We start from the raw sequence: 17,156 nt of genomic DNA on the forward strand, positions 1-17,156 counted from the left end.
TCAGCCTGCAATTCAGTTCTCATATTACCACCACCACCACAACCACCACCACCAATGGCAGCAACCGCCACCTCCAGCACTGTACTTAGACCAACCCCATTTCTGGGACAGACAAGGGGATCTAACATTAACCCACTTAGAGATGTTGTCTCTATGGGCACTGGGAAAGTCACAATGGTAAGCTACTACTTTATTGCTACTCTTTTTGTTAGATTTCATTAAAAAAGAATCAACTTTTTTTAGCTTTCTTATTTAATTGATGGTCTCTGCAAGTAATTAAAGTTCTGTTCTTGTATTTGAAATTTGAACAGGGGAATGAACTATGGTATGGACCTGACCGCCTGAAGTACTTGGGACCCTTCTCTGCTCAGACTCCTTCATACCTCACTGGAGAATTTCCTGGTGACTATGGATGGGATACGGCCGGATTATCAGCTGACCCAGAGGCCTTTGCCAAGAATAGGGCTCTTGAGGTACCCAACATGATCTTTCCCTTCTTACTAGTGCTAAGGGTGTCAATTCGTTCGGTTCAAGATACAAAATGAAGAAATCAAAATCAAACCAAACAAAAAATATATGAACACATTTTAAAAACCAAAACCGAACTGAACTGATTCAGTTTGGTTTTTATTCCATTTCATATTTTAGTTCCTATTTTTAATTGTTCGGACCAATTGTTTACATCTTCACCATTGAAAAAACTCTTATTTGTTAGGCCATAATTTACCAACTTTTTTCTGACATTAAAAAGGAATAGAATTTATCATCTACTGTGATCGAAAAATAGTAGTAAAAAAGGTTTACCCGATTCCTTATTCAACTCGAAAAAAGGTAATTTGATACGATCCAATGGATTTAGTCATTGAACTAAAACCAAACCAAGCCAAACAAAAAAATACTCGATGTTTTGAAAGCAAAACCAAACCAGTTTACTTTGGTTCTGTTCAATCCGATTTTAACTGACCTGTTTCGGTTGACACCCTGACAGACTAGTGCCTCCTTGATTTTTGTTTGGGTTGCTGTTTTTAGCAACATTTGTGTGAATTGAATGGTTTCAGGTGATCCATGGGAGATGGGCTATGCTAGGGGCACTGGGTTGCATCACCCCAGAAGTTCTTGAGAAATGGGTGAGAGTGGACTTCAAGGAACCAGTTTGGTTCAAAGCTGGAGCTCAGATCTTCTCTGAAGGAGGGCTTGACTATTTGGGCAATCCAAACCTTGTTCATGCTCAGAGCATCTTAGCAGTACTGGGTTTCCAAGTACTGCTCATGGGATTAGTGGAGGGCTTCCGCATCAATGGCCTAGAAGGTGTGGGTGAGGGAAACAACCTCTATCCTGGTGGAACCTACTTTGACCCCTTGGGACTTGCTGATGATCCAGTTACCTTTGCTGAGCTCAAAGTGAAGGAGATCAAGAATGGCAGGCTGGCCATGTTTTCCATGTTTGGGTTCTTTGTCCAGGCCATTGTTACTGGCAAAGGCCCACTAGAGAACCTCTTGGATCACCTTGACAACCCTGTGGCTAACAATGCCTGGGTCTATGCCACCAAGTTTGTGCCAGGATCCTAGATTGATTTCATTTCCCTTAGCTCCCAATTCCCTTTTTTGGTGAAAACTAATGAATGGGGATGGATATTGTGTCTGTACATTATCATGGTAGGAGGTTGATTTCTAAAATGTTAATGTCACTCATCTGTATCAGTAAGAATGGACATATTTGTTTATCCTGAAATTGATACAGTATTGAAGAAATAAAGAATATCAATATTCTCTCTTTTTTTTTTTAATCACTTCATCGGATGACTGGGAAGTAGCATGAGGGATAAATCCATCCAATCTGATACTGATCCGATGCAGTTGAGACCGATCCCCATGTTTAAAACCTTGATGAGGAGAGTAAGATCATGTTCAGGTATGGTATGAAGCTACAGCCATAAAACTGATTCCTGTGATTCATAATTGATGTTGTCATGCTTCCAACATGGCAAGATGGTGTAGAAGATTTTCATTACAAAAGAAATATGTAGAAGACATTATTTCCATTTGATATAATCATTTACATATACTATTTATTTTGGGATTTCATCAACTGAATCAAAATCTACACAAATATACCCCACCAACCATTAAATAATAATATATATATAAAGAAAAAAAAAGAGAAGGAATCCTTATAACATACGTCTGGACTATAATGTATTACCGACCCCTCTAACAAAGTAACAAAAATGGTAGATATACAACCAAATGCCCCCCACCCCATCCTCTCACATCCCAAATGCTGGCAGGAGGATGGGAACCACAGCTGAAAATGGTAAACAGAACATTTGTGAACCATTTTAACCAACTGCTGCCCAACACTGCTCAAAGCTAGCGCACTCTCTTTTTTTTTTTTTTTTTGCTATTACATACTAAGGAACTGCCTAATGGGACTTTACTCACATAAACTAGAGGGGGAGGGGGGAATGATAGGAAGGAGGGATACATGTGACAGGATCGACCCTTAGACCATCCACACTCCTGGCGCCTGCTCTTCAAGCAGAGGTTGCAACCAATGCGCTATGCACTGGATCCACCTCTCTCTCTCTCTCCCTCTCTGTGCCATGTCCTGCAAGAAACCTGGCTGCTTACGCATTGTAAACTGGCCAGTACAGGTTGCACAGCCTAAAACTGAGCCCGCAAAGATGAAAACAACCTTCAAGAAATACAATGTCACCTGAATTTCATGCTCCCCCACCATTTTTTACGGCTCTTCTCTGGTTCCGAGTTCCCGATCTTGATAAGTGTTGCCTTTGTCTCCCTTAATTGAACCTTGAACTCTCTCTTCCATGACTCAAACCTGATCTTGAGCTTCCGGAGCTCGTCATCAGGGTTCAGGCCGGAACCAGACTGCTGCCCTGACTTTACCTCTACAAGGAACCCTGCATCATCTTCAAATACCTGCTTCTGTTGTTGAAACTCCTTTACTAGGTGGCTCACTACATTGAGCCCACCATTAGACACTCGTCCTGGTATAAGGTCAGATGTGTGATTGGGAAACTTGGCAGGGGTGCTGCCACCAGTACGGGTCCCCACAGACATTGTATCCTCAGAATCATAATACTGATGCAATGGTGAAGCATCGGTCCTTCCTGGTTGGCCTGCAATGTCATCAGCTGCAAGACTCTTCTTGGCTGCAGCTAGACTCATCTGCATCATCACCACAAAACAGGATTTTTAATTGTGAGGGATTGAATTATTTAGTTGGTGAGCCAGATGCACTGAAGGTCAAAAAATTGTCAACAGATATAAACATTTTTAGTCGTCTCAGTGGAAGGCCACTCAATCACTGAAAAATTAAGTAGTCTGAAGCATATTTTGCATTGCTGTGTGGAGAATTTCTGAAATGGAATTTTTCAGGAATTTCTTATTTTTTCAATAAGAAAAGAGAAAAGCAGATCAAACCAAAAATAACCAAGGAATAGGATTAAAAGGGCCTGCAATTTTGTCAGGCTTGGCAAGATGGGTGCCTTATCTGCGACCTGAAAGCTTAAATGGCACCCAAAAACAAAAGCAAGCTTTGCTATCTCCGTATGTGGGCTCTAGCCACGTAGAAAAAGGAAACCAAGGTAAAGCCCATTTTTCTGGCTATTTTGATCCAAAAAAGTTGAGCTGTGCATTACTAAATACACAAATGAGAAGAATCACACACAATTTTAGGCTCATATAACTGAGATGAGATTGAAAGTTGGCATGTGGCTGGTACACAGGGGTAACCTAACTATCCAAAAATGCTGATTGGCAACTTCTGTGCACATGGCTCACTCGACTCAAGCTACGCAGCCTCCTAAATCTAGCAAGGCGGACATCCAAAAAACCTTTTCCCATGTAACAAAGCATAAAATTAAAAATAAGAAAAGAATGAGTATCCAACTTTTGACTGAATGGCTACCAAATGGAAAGTTCCATCCGTCACCGCAATGCTTACTTACATTGTCACAGGAGAGACCAAAGTAGTTGAAATTTTCCCAGCTTTTTTTTTTTTTTTTTTTTTTTTTTTTTTTTTTTTTTTTTTAACATTTTTACAACACCTTAAAATCAGCATTTACTGAAATTTTTTCCTTGTAGTTAGAATATGTATCATGCTTTTTAGCTTTCCCCAATAAATACAACATTTTTCAACAAAATTTATTGGAACCACTTGCATGAAGGTATTTTTGCCACCATATGATACCTCAATGATCATGGTTCATTTGCATAAATAAGCAGATACAACTAACATAGCAAAATGACAGTAGATCAAAACAAAAGTAATGCACCTACAGTTTACTATTTGCAAATATAGACATGATAATAAATAACAAAAACCTTAGATGATGATAATATTTCTTTTACTTGATTACCATCAGCATATGGAGGACCAGAACAATGAGGCTTCTATTTCATTAACAGGGGAGAAAAAAGATCAGCCACCTACGTTGATATGTGCATAAAAAATGGACAAATTTAAATAGAGTCAGCAGATTGACAAGTCCCATGTCACATCAATCATATGAATAGTGCTGGATGATTAAAAGATGCTATGTTTCACATACAACCATACTTTTCAGTTGCATTTATGTCATAGAGAGATCAAAGCAAAACTTGAAGTAGAAATCTTATTTTTCAAGTAAGAATCTAACTAGGCACAATAGAAGGATACTGTAACTATCAGCAAAGTTGAGAGGAAAGGTCATAATTTTCTCAAAATAAATTACTTTCGAAAATGGGTCTGGAGGGGGGGGGGGGGAGGGGGAAAATACCCACCTGCAAAGATGTCATCTGCTTTTGCCACATCTCCTCCATGGATTTCATCTTAGCCTCATAATCTGACCATCTCATCTCAAATTGCTTAAGTTCTTTCCGCAATGCCACGTTTTCCTCTTCCTTTTCTCCCAGTGCTTCTTCTGCTTTCAGAACACGCCTTTGAAGTTCTACCAACACTGAAGATTGAGCCTGAACTTGCTCGTTGTCCAGAACCTATCAAAGAAATAGTTAAGGCATTGAAAAACATACAGGACATACGAATAGCACAAAAACAGGTCACTCAGGTGAAAGAAACAAGAGGAAATCTGCATGCTCAAAATGTAAATAACACTACACAAAGGTGGACAATGAGAGGTCTGCAGGACTAGAAAGGCCAAAGGCTTGGATACCGGTCATTGGCCAAAAAATAAAAGGGTGGACAATAAGAAACTCAACTCACCTAACCACAATCCCAACTATTTTTGTTTTTCCATTTCACTTTCTTTAAAGCTAATGTAAATGATATAAGGGTATATTTTGTCCTTAGGGGCATTATTGTAATTGTTCTCTTTTCTCATTCATTATAAATAAGAGGGCTTGTGTTAGTCTGATGAGTCATTATTCCCCAAATCACAACATGGTGTCAGAGCTCAGATCCAACTCAGGGTTTCTAACCTAGAGTTTCCGACCTAATGCAAAAAACCTAGGCCCCCATTCTCTCTGTCTCTCTCTCATCTTTCTCTCTTACCTCTTTCCTTGGGGCTGCCAGCCCACTTCACCCTCGGTGGTGAGTTCTCTTCCCACACCGCCGGGGGGGGGGGGGGAGGGAGGGGAGAGGCCCTTTTTTGTTTGATCCCTACATCTTGAGATCAACAGTCATGGCGGTGTCAAATGATACTACTGCATCAACTGTTTTAGACGGAGTGAGTCGTGGTACTCATGGTGACTTTCCTTCGTTCCTTGTTAGCTTCATCAAGTTGGATGGGAGCAATTATTTGATTTGGTCCATATCTTGTTTTTTGTCAACCGAATCCCATGGTTATTCCAGATATCTCACAGGTGAAACTGCATAGCCGACAACTGTTGTTCTACTCCTAAAATGGAGTTCTAATAACTCCTTGGTTATGTCATTCTTGTTGAATTTGATGAACCCTAACATTGCACGGGGTTATCTATTGATGGATATGACTGCTAAGATCTGGAAGCGGCTAAGGATATTTATTCCCAGGTAAGGAATGATGCACAAGTCTATAAATTACTGAAGAAAATTCATAAGACAAAGTAGAAAGAGTTCTCTCACTCAATATTACCCTGAGTTGTGTGGCAGGAGCTGAAATTTATGAAGACTTTCAGGCTACTTATTCTATTGATGGTACTGCTTTTAAGAAGCATGAAGACAAGCTACAGGAATACTCTATGGTTCAGTCTGAAGATATTCATCGTATTGCCATGCTACAACCTATCACATAGGAGTGCCCACTTTATACTTTGGTTAAGGTACTGGATCTCAGCCTCTGGTTTTACAGTCTAGTGATCAATCTACAGATGAGAAGGCACATGTGAAGTGTGATTATTGTGGTAAGGAGTAATAGACTAGGAATTTTATTGGAAACTTCATGGGCTCCAACCGATTCTCATGGACGTGGCGTGGTATTTCCAATCAGTCCTAGGAAACCATTTGGAGACTTCTGATGCTGCTGCCCTCATTGGTGCTTCTCTCTCATAGGATGAATTATCTCCTTTTCGTGTATTTACTATTGCCTCTATGCCGGTTTCCATCTGAGTCCCAGTCTGCCCATTCATGTATTTCCTCTGGTGGTCATTGTCCATCTGTTGTATTGGATCATTGACTCCGGTGCATAGTTGTCAAGGTGTCGCCTAGGTGGCCTAGTTGGAGTTTGGGCAATTGTTGCCTTATTAAGATATTATTCATCTGTTGACCTGCAGCAACCGTCTTCACCATCGTCGATCCTTGTTGCTCCCATGAGCCCCCTGTCTTCTTCGGCTATTGTCGTTCACCGTCCTGATGTTGTCTCTGTCGTTGCTGTCTACCCCGATGCAGGAACCGATGCCCCTCTTGACGTTTGGGATCCCCTGGCTAATACCACGATTGGCGGCTCCCCTTCCAATACATCTGAGAAGCTCGCCCCTGCTAGTCCTCACTTATTTTCCGTCCCTGCTGAAGTTTCCAATTTTGATCCCTTGATCAGTCCTAAAGCCAATATGGCCTTGGAAGGCCCTGCTGCAAGTGACATCAACACTACCTCTTCCTCTTCCTCTGTTAGCACTTCACGACTAACAGAGACTCATGATATGGCCTCGGAAGGCCCTGTTGACCACACGCCGATATGGCTAATCCTCTGGTGCCTCCAATTTCACTAGCTGGATTAGTTATACATGCTGACTCATCTGGGTTCCTCAACAACATCGCTTCCATTGCCCACCATAGTTGTCATGGCATCAAATCGATCCAAGGCGATGGAGGGGTTGCTAATTGATTTGGCGATGAATCACCTGTTATGGCGTTGCCATGGCGGTCAAATCGCCCATGTGTCATTTTTTATTTTCCCTATTTTCTAAAGTTATTTAGTATGCTACTTTTTTATTTCCCCTATTTTTTAAAGTTATTCAGTATGCTACAAGCCTACAATATATACCCTATAACATATAAAACCAACATTAAGCAACATCAGATCATCAAAAATCAACATAGCCCTATCAAAATCACCCTGCATTTTATAAAAAATTGACCGCCTAGTGAATCAGGCATGACTTAGAGTCCATGACAGTGCCATGGCGATGCCTATCAGCCAATGACGACCGCCATTTGTGAGTCACGTAAATCGTAGCAATGCCATGAACTTCTTTTTCCGCCAGGATGCCAAATCGCCGCCTTGGCAACTCCTAGGCGATGCCATGATAACTATGTTGCCCACATTGGTGCCCAGTCCTGCCCCCCAGACCATTGAGATTTCGGATTCCAACAACCCCACTGCTACCTCTTCCCTGCCTCCACTTACTAACCTTTTAACACACACCCCTACATCATCCAATAACCCCTCCCCTACTACTTCCATTAGCCTCAACCCCCTCCCCTCCTCCCCCACCCACCCCTTGCTATCTCATGGGGATCCAAGAAGAAAAAATCTCAAACCCCAGCTTCCAGATCCTCCTTGAGTTCTAAATCCACTCCTGCTACCACCCACAATCTTAGACTAAACCCCTCAAGCAAGCAAGCCTCTTCTAGCCCTCTTTCCCATTCTAACCCCTCCTCCCCTACCCACCACCCACAATCTTAGACTAAACCCCTCAAGCAAGCAAGCCTCTTCTGGCCCTCTTTCCAGTTCTAAACCCCTCCTCCCCTACCCGCCCCAACCTCTGTTGCCTTTTTGAGACTCGAGTCTTAGAGGCTAATGCCCCTCGCATAGCCTCTTTTATTGCTCCCTCCTGGTCCTTTGTTGCTAACTATCTCCACTGCCCAAATGGTAGAATTTGGATTCTCTGGAACCCCTCCTACCTCTCTATCTCTGCCCTCTCCTCCTCGGACCAAGTCATTAATCTCTCCATTTCTCACTCTTCTGGTTCCTTCATTTGCTTCTTCTCGATCATCTATACCCATAATCTTCCCTCTCGTAGGCTTCCTCTTTGGTCCAACCTCCTCTCCTTTAACCCCTCCACAGGCTCTAGGCCTTGGGGGTGATTTTCATGTTATTCGTTTTAGCAATGAGAAGCACGGGGGCAACCCTATCGACCCTATGACTGTTGATTCATTCAATGATTATATCGATGATCTTGGACTAAGTGACCTTAGATGGTCTAGTACTAAGCTCTCTTTGGCATAATCGAAGAGTTGGTAATCTTCATGTAGCCTGTAAGCTTGACCGTGCTCTTGTCAATGAAGCTTGGCTTGAGACCTTTCCATCTTCCCATGCTTGTTTGGATCTTCCCAGTGTTTCAGATCACAATCCAATTGACATTCATGTTCTCCCCTTCTGCTCTTTCGGCCCTAAGCCTTTCAAATATTTTGATATGTGGTCCTCGCATCCGGACTTTCTCCCCATTGTCCAAGATGCCTAGTCCATTCCCATTCCTCCCTCCTCCTCTCCTCTTATTGCTTTTACTAAAAAGCTCAAATCAGTCAAAGCTGCCTTCAAGATCTAGAATTCTTCCACCTTTAGCAACATCTCCTCCAGTGTCTCCTCTTGTTGGGACAAGCTTCTTTCCATCCAATCTAGAATCCAGCTCGAGTTGCTCAACTTGTCCTGGCCTTAGAAGAGCAAATCACTGCCTCTGAGCTTGCTTTACTTCTTACCCAAGAAGAGAGTTTCCTCCGCCAGAAAACCCGTATCAAGTGGTTAGATCTTGGTGATTCCAATTCAGCGTTCTTCCATCTTTCTCTCAAAGCCAAGCACAATGCTAACACAATTCCAAAGCTTATCTCCCCTTTTGGTGTTCAGCTCCTTAATCCTGATGAAATAAAAGCTAAAGTTGTTTCTCATTTTATTGGAATCTTCTCCCAGCCTAGCCTTCCTCCCCCCCCTATCCTCCCATCTCCTCAACAAATTAGTCCCTGATGATCTTCTCCCTTCTTTACTCTCCATTCCCTTTGATAATGAAATCCTCTCTGCCACCCTCTCTCATAAGGCCAATAAAGCTCCTGGCCCTGATGGCTTCAATATGGGTTTCTTTTCTTCTTGTTGGAACATCATTCGCAATGATCTCATCCTTGCTGTGAGAAGCTTCTTCTTCAATCTTTCTCAGATCGATGGGATCAACCACACCTTCCTTTGCTTCATCCCTAAAAAAGAAGGTGCTAATTCCATGAATGAGTTCAGGCCAATCTCTCTTAATCTCCTCTACAAGTTCATTGCTAAAATTTCGGCTACTAGGATTGGGAAAGTCATTCATTCTCTTGTGAGCCCCAATCAATCAGCTTTCATTGTTGGGAGGAGCATTGATGACAATATCATTCTCTGCTATGAGATCGTCAGGGGGTTTGATCGGAAAAATCACTCCCCCTCTGCTCTCCTCAAAATTGATATCCACTAGGCCTTTGATTCTATCAGTTAGGATTTCATTTCAAATGTCTTTGCCTCCTTCCTTTGTCCACTGGATCTTCTGCTGCATTTTCACCCCCCGTTTCTCTGTTTTAGTCAACGGTAGTCTAATTGGTTACTTTCCATTGGGTCGGGGAATCTGACAAGGCTGCCCTCTCTCCCCTTTTCTTTTCTCTCTCTCTCTTGAGGTTCTGTCTCGCTCCATTCAGTCGGCCTTTGACCTCGACCTCATCTCCCCATCCCCAAGTGTAAGTCCCTTTGTCTCACCCACTTGGCTTTTGCTGATGACATCATGATCTTCGCTAAAGCTGATCCCCTCTCCATCTCTTCCATTATGTCCTTCCTTCATTCCTTTGAATCCCTCTCTAGCCTCCGCATTAATCTTCTCAAATCTAGTCTCTTCCTTTCTGGCGTCTCTTCTTATACTCAAACCTTCTTCTCAGTATTACTAGTTTCTCCTTGGGCGCCTTACCAGTCAAATACCTAGGCCACTCTCTCATCTCCTCCAGGCTCTCTACCCATCACTGCTCCCTTATGCTTGATCTCCATAGAAAGAGACTTCAGCTCTGGAAAGGTAAACTCCTCTCTTATGTTGGTCCGCTTGTCCTAATCAGATCTATCCTCCAATCTCTTTTTTTTTTTTTATGAATAAATATTTCATTACCAAGAGAGGAAGAATATATAAGGGAAAAGGGAGGAGGCTTAAAGCCAACAAGGAGAAGCCAACCCAAGGGGAGCGAACTAAAACAAAATAAAAACCAAAACCATCACGGACAAAAAAGGAGGGAGGGGGCAAGCCACAATCAATCAGGGGGTTGAGGGTGCAGGGGGTGAGGGGTGGGGAAGAGGGGGATGAGGGGGTGGTGGGTGAGGGAGGGTGATGGGGACAGCCACATATACCAGCGGTGTAGGCTCAAGACCCAACCACATATGCATTCTATTTGGTTGGAGGAAAGCTAGAAGAAAGAAGAAGGAAGAAAGAAGAAAGAAGAAGGAAAGAGAGGGAGTCGAATCAGCCTTCCCAGTGCTGGATTCGACCCCCCTTTTTCTCCCAATAGGCAAATCCTTGTGGACCCCACCAAATTCTGTTTTATTTTAGTACTTTACTTTAGTTTATTGTATTATTTAACTGTTTTGAATAATTAGGAAACTAGGTATTTCTTTCTATTGGTCTATTAGGTAATTTATTATTTCAGTGATTGAGTTCCTAAATAACGCTTTTTATTTTTGGTAATTTTTTTCTTTATATGTGTAAGGCCATTGGCCATCTTTTTGGTTAATTAATGAAGATTATTGAAAACAAAAGAACAGCCCCAACCCCCCAGATTTCCCTCCCTCCCTCAATCTCGTCTCTCTTTTTCTCTCTCTGTCTCAATCTTCTCTCCCTTTCTCGACTTTCATCTCTCTTTTGCTGTTTTGTTTCTCTCTGTTGCTGCTGCACTGTTGCAACTATTGTTTACAGTAACTGGAGATCATCTCCATCAACTAAACCCCACCTGGGTTGCTGCTGAGTTCCTCATCAACAAGCTGGATTGCTGCCGAGCATTATATCATCAAGCTGGACTTTCCCCCTCGTCAAATAAGGTGGACTGCACCTCTGTTTTGGAGGATTTCGTCTTCTTTTCTCCTCAGATCGGGACAGCAAGAAGGTAAGTAAAACCCCTCCCTGTTCCACATCCATTGACTGCCTATTATCCCCCATTATCTCCCCCACCGAAATCTGAAAATTATCTCTACTTTCAAGCCATTAATTTTCCGTTTTCTTTAAAGAAATCCCTGCTGTTTTACCTTATTAGCTGGCTGATTTTAGAGAACTGTGCTATTCACTAATCATATTATGTGTCTTGATTGATTTATGCTAAACCTAGTATATACATGCTGCTATGTTCCTTTCCCCATATCCCAAGTATCATGTGTTTTTCATGCTTAGATTATTATTGATCGTTGTTGCCCTGTTAATTAGTCTATTATCTTGATGTTAAATCTGTACTTTGCTGAACAACATTGAATCCAACCCAATTCAAGACCTATTGAGTATTCTTTATTCTAGTGGATTGACACCTTGTAGGAAACCTAGTTGTCTAGGCACCCTCCCTACATCAGGGGGGAGGGGGAGGTGGGTGAGGGTTGCTTGAAGGTTCCAAGAAGAAATGATGTGGGAGTTTCCGGGGGAGATAGGGATGGGCCGGTTGTGTCTAGCAAAGAGAGCCTGAGTTTTGGAAGCAACATCAATGGAGATAGCTTTCCAAATCTTATCCGGGGGATCAGGATTTGGTAGCCCATCTACGAATGTTACGCTCCATCCAGAGGTGGTTAATGGTAGCACAAAAGGCCAATTTACTAATAGTATCACACATGGTCGATCCAGAGAAGGACATATCAACCCAGATACATTCTCTTTCAAAAGGAAGAATGGGTCTTCTAAAAGCCCAACATTTGGAAAGGGCAGTTTTTCAGACTTGGCAGGATAGGGGACAGGAGAAGAAGAGATGAGGGGTATCCTCTATGCTCGAGGGACATAGGCAATAGAAAGGATTAGCGGGGATGTTACGATGGATGAGGAAGGATTGGGTTGGAAGACAACTGGATAGGCAAAGCCAAAGAATGAAACTATGACAGGGGATATGACCTTTAAACTAGACCAGTTTATGCCAAGGAACCGATAGAGATGGGGACCGGATAAAAGACCAAGCAGAGGCAGAAGAGAATAGCCATTGGAAAAGGGGAGCCAAATACAATGGTCTTCTCTGCCTCTGTGCCCAGGGGGGAGAGGGGAGAGGGGAGAGGGGAGAGGGGTGAGGGAGGACCAAAGATCTAGCAGAGGAGGGGGGAGGTTGGAGGCAACTAGCCCCAAGGAGAAAGAATCAAGGAAACCATAGCCTTTGCATGAAGGCTGGAGGAGTATATGACTCTGGGAGAAGCCAGATGGGCAAGAATTCCTGAAGGATACCAAGGGTCCTTCCACCGATAGGTAGATTGACCATTCCCAATGGAATAAGAAAGAAGAGCCAGGGTTCCATGCTGAAGGATCTTTCTCCAAATCCAAGAGACATCAAGATTGGAAGGGGCAGTCCAGAGAGAGTGATGCTTGAGTAAGCCAAATAGAATCCAGTCAACCCAAATGCTTTTCTGTTTGGAGGCAATCTTCCAGATGAGCTTGAGGACACCCACAGAATTGGCATCTTTAATTCTTCTAATTCCCAACCCTCCTTCAAATAATGGGAGGCAAACCTTCTTCCAACTGAGAGGCCTGAGGAATTTGGAAGAATCCGAGCCTTTCCAGAGGAAGGAATAGAGAAGGCTCTCCAAAGACTTGATGACAGAGGAAGGGAAGACAAAGGCACCGGACTAGTATAGATACAAGGATTGGAGGACCAATCTGATCTAGGTTAAGTGGCCAGTAAAAGACAGAAGTTTCCCCTTCCAAAGTTGGAGCTTTTTCCTAAGGCGATTAAGCAGAGGGGCACAATGATGAGAGGAAAGCCTGGTAGTAATGAGCGGGAGGCCCAAATATCTAATAGGCAAGGATCCCAACGGGATACCAGAGATATCAGATTTAGAGGCTTGAGTCTTAGGAGACAACCGAGAGAAAGATATTAGATTTGAGGAGATTGATTTTGAGCCCCGAAAGGGATTTGAAGGAATGAAGGATGGACATGATATTGGTGATGGATAGGGGATCAGCTTTGGAGAAGATCATAATATCATCCACAAAAGCCAAATGCGAAAGGAGGAGGGATTTACACTTGGGAATGGGAGTAATGTGATGGAGGTCAGTGGCAGATTTAATGGAACAGGAAAGGATTTCCAAGGATATGGAGAAGAGAAGAGGAGAGAGAGGGTATCCTTAACAGATTCCACGCCCCCGAGGGGAAATATCAGGCTGGGCTACCGTTCACAAAGACCGAGAAGCGAGGGGAAGAGATACAAGAGCGAATCCAGTGAACAAATGGGGCCGAGAAAGACATTTGGAGTAGAACATTAGAAACAAAGTCCCAACTAATCGTGTCAAACCCTTTGTGAATGTCAATCTTAATAAGAGCAGCCAGAGAGTGAGACTTGCGGTCAAAGCCACGGACAATCTCATGACAAAGAATAATGTTATCCAAGATGCTTTTGCCAGCGATGAAGGCGAATTGGTTTGGGCTAACAAGGGAGTCTATGACATTTTGGATCATATTGGCTAGGATTTTAGCAAAGAATTTGTAGAGGAGGTTGCAGAGAGAAATGGGCCTAAAATCATTCATGGAAGCCGCACCCTCCTTTTTGGGGATGAGGCAAAGGAAGGTGTGGTTGATCCCTCCAATCTGGTTAGGGTTGTAGAAGAAACTACGCACCTCCAGGATGAGTCTCTATCTCTATTGGTCCGAGATTTTTGTCCTCCCTTCTTCTATTAAATCCATCAAAAGTCTCTTTTGTTCCTTCCTCTGGAAGGGTTCTAATTCCTCTAAGTTCCTTCACCCTTTGTCTTGGGATAAGGTATGTCTACCCAAGTCTATAGGGGGTCTCGGTATCATAAGAATCAAGGAGGTCAACTTTGTGGGTATCCTGAAGCTCATCTGGAAGCATCGGACTATCTGGGTCAATTGGGTATACTCCTTTCTGCTTTCCCGTAGCTCCCTTCGGACTTGTCCCACCCCCTCTGATGCATCCTGGATTTGGTGCAAAACCCTTGCCTTCAGGCACCTTGCCCTTACTACCTATTCCACTATTATTGAAAATAGGCAATTGAACTCCCTTTGGATGGACCCCTGGCACCCCTCAGGTACCCTAGCCTTTCTTGTCTCTCCTAGTATCATCTACTCCTCAGGTCTTCCCAAATCCTCCCCAGCCTCCTCCATCCTCTCCCCTCAGGGTTGGCCCCCCCCCCATGCAGATCTGTGGGCTTCCCTTCCCCCCATTCCCCTGGTCACAGTGGTAGGGAAGACAAATGCGTTAATGGGTTGTTCACCTCTGCCTCTGCTTGGTCCTTTGTGAGATCCTCTGGCCATATCGTTCCTTGGTGCAATCTCGTCTGGTTCAAAGGCCACATTCCCCACCATAGCTTTACCACCTGGAGATGTCTCTCCAACTACCTACCCACGCAATCCTTTCTTATCCACTGTCACATCCCCGTCAATCCCTCCTGTTGCCTCTGCCCCCTCGGTCAAAAGGATATCTCTCACCTTTTCTTCTCTTGTCCTCTTTCCTCCTTGGTTTGGAAAACTGCCCTTGCACGTTGTTAGCCTTCTTCCAGGCCAATTCTCCCTTTCGATAGGGAATGGATTTGGGTTGACATGACTTTTGTTGGCCCCTTAATATATGATACTATCGGCAAGTTAGCTTTCTCTGCTACTATTAACTATCTTTCGATGGAGCATAACATTCGTAGATGGTTGATGAGCACATTTATGTGTGAAATCTAGTGTAGTAAAACATGCATTTTACATATTTAGAATGGAGCTACCTTGGGTTTTACTTTTTTTGTTGCAGGTTTTATATTTTCAAGGCCTTAAGGATTATCAGGTGCTATATCTCCAATTTTACACATGAAGAGGTCCTATTTTTTTTCATGGTTACGAAGAGGACGAAATTCTGAGCAAGATGGACGTGTTCAATTGCAAGTACACATTCGTTTGGTCAACCGTACAAGTGATTATTCTTTTCCAGTCAGAAAAAGAATAATGGATCAGAACTGAACCGAGATGCAAAACCAGCCCATCTGCAGTTATTCCAAGGGTATAAGGAATATTCCAAATGCCAACAAGGATCGATGGACCACATCCTTAAGTGATTGAAGATTCGTTTTTGGTAACAACTACCTAGCGTAGTTAGTGAGTTGTGGTGTGCAAAATCCCTTGCTTATTAGGAGGTCTCAAGTTCGAACCTCTTAACTGCCATTTTATTGAGGTTTTTTTTAGAAGATTTTCTCTCCTACTCATCACTTAAAGGAGGTCGGCCAAGATAGTTGTACGTAAGTTTGAAGAAGAGAAAAAATAGGAAAGAAAGACAAAAAAAAAGACAAGGGCATGGATGGAATTTCCCATTAAAATAGAATATTGTCCAAATCCAAGCAAGAAAAATCGGCCAAAGGGGGTTTCTTGTGCAAGAAGAGAGAAAAATAAAAAAAGGGAGAAAAAATAGGAAGAAAAAGGCAAGAAAAATCGTGGGAGATCTCTCTCCACACATTTTCTCTCTTCTCTCTACTCCACTTCATCAACAAGATAAAAAAAAATCTTTTTTTTAGAAGCTAAAATCGTTAGCTTCCCTCCCCCATTCTCTATATAATAGAATTAACACAAGGGGAGGAGGCACTTCATTCTTCTTCTAGGGTTTTTTCTTAGCTGCTCTGTCTCTTTCTCGAGTTTTCTCTTTCTCTAGCTCTAGTTATAGGTTTATGCTTTAAACACTTTTGTAAGTTCTTTTTATTCAATTAATGCAAACACTTTTGTTTTTGATTCAGTCTTTTATTTTTATTGTTTAAACAACTAAAGTTGTAATTTTCAAGTTCTAGTTCTAGGCTTAGTTTTAGGTGACAAGAATAAGCTATGAAGCATGTCTTTCAAGTTCAATTTTTTTCTTCAGATTTATTTTCTCTAGTACTAGAAATTTCAGATTTGGTTTATTCCAGATCTGGTTTTTAGTACTGATAGTATCTCAAATCGATCAAGTTTTCAGTTCAAGTAAGTAGGCTCCTTCAGTAGTCTTCTCTTCCCCCTCTCATTCCCTCTTCCGATTACCCTTTTTTCTTAATTTAAGATTTTAATTTCAATCGTTACATATTGCTATCCATTTCCCCCAAGGTTTATGACTAGTGTATGTGTTGGCTTTGCACCTCCTAGCCATAGAACCATCATTTTATTGTTTTTATTTTAATTGTCTCCCTTTCCCTAAAGCCAAGTATAGTAACCCTTGTAAGAGTGGCTCTCTGGTCAAGTAGGGAGCTCATATTATGATGCATCCCTCGGGCTAAGTAGAGAAACTTACTTGTGAGTCTCTCTCTAGCTTTATCCCCTTTCTTTTACTTTATTTTTATTCCAGCATTTTTTTTCCTTCATTGCTTTTTAATTGCATGGGGTGTTTATTTTCAGCTATTTATTTATTTAATTTTAATTGCGTGGCTTGCGTGTTTAAATTATTAGATGAAGAATGGTTAGGACATTATTTTAGATACATATGCTTAGGACGGTAATTAGAATTAGATCACAATCGGTTCACTTTTGCATTATTAAAAGAAGCAAAAAAAATAAAATGGCAGCTCTCCCTGTGTTCGACCCGTAGCTACACTAATCCGTACGCTTGCGGCTACATTTTAAAATCTCAAACAATGGTCTTTCAACTCTCGCTCCCCGGATAG

At 42.3% G+C, this 17,156-nt stretch overlaps 2 protein-coding genes across 3 annotated transcripts in view; one reads left to right on the top strand and one right to left on the bottom strand.

The window, feature by feature from the left end:
* LOC122081238 (chlorophyll a-b binding protein 3, chloroplastic) lies at nt 1–1,786 on the top strand. The gene is made up of 3 exons (XM_042648270.1): nt 1–177; nt 312–473; nt 1,059–1,786. The coding sequence occupies exons 1-3, from the start codon at nt 55–57 to the stop codon at nt 1,566–1,568; spliced, it is 795 nt and encodes a 264-aa protein (XP_042504204.1). The 5' UTR covers nt 1–54; the 3' UTR covers nt 1,569–1,786.
* A 235-nt stretch (nt 1,787–2,021) lies between these two features.
* The window catches only part of LOC122081227 (myosin-2-like), a 58,811-nt gene continuing 43,676 nt past the window's right edge, over nt 2,022–17,156 (bottom strand). For both annotated transcript variants that reach the window (XM_042648262.1, XM_042648254.1), the window contains exons 23-24: nt 4,785–4,997; nt 2,022–3,188 (exon numbers count right to left, since the gene is read on the bottom strand). In XM_042648262.1, the coding sequence (XP_042504196.1) occupies nt 2,712–3,188; nt 4,785–4,997 (690 nt within the window). In that variant the 3' untranslated portion in view covers nt 2,022–2,711. The remainder of the gene's footprint in view (nt 3,189–4,784; nt 4,998–17,156) is intronic.

This window comes from Macadamia integrifolia, chromosome 1, assembly GCF_013358625.1.
Source record: "Macadamia integrifolia cultivar HAES 741 chromosome 1, SCU_Mint_v3, whole genome shotgun sequence".
Lineage (NCBI taxonomy): Eukaryota > Viridiplantae > Streptophyta > Magnoliopsida > Proteales > Proteaceae > Macadamia > Macadamia integrifolia.

What these genes read in the sequence shown, in the direction of transcription:
- LOC122081238 (XM_042648270.1), top strand. Translation starts at nt 55, where the DNA reads ATGGCAGCAACCGCCACCTCCAGCACTGTACTTAGACCAACCCCATTT. An exon ending in GCACTGGGAAAGTCACAATG is followed by an intron (nt 178 to 311) that starts GTAAGCTACTAC and finishes AAATTTGAACAG; the next exon opens with GGGAATGAACTATGGTATGG. An exon ending in CCAAGAATAGGGCTCTTGAG is followed by an intron (nt 474 to 1,058) that starts GTACCCAACATG and finishes GAATGGTTTCAG; the next exon opens with GTGATCCATGGGAGATGGGC.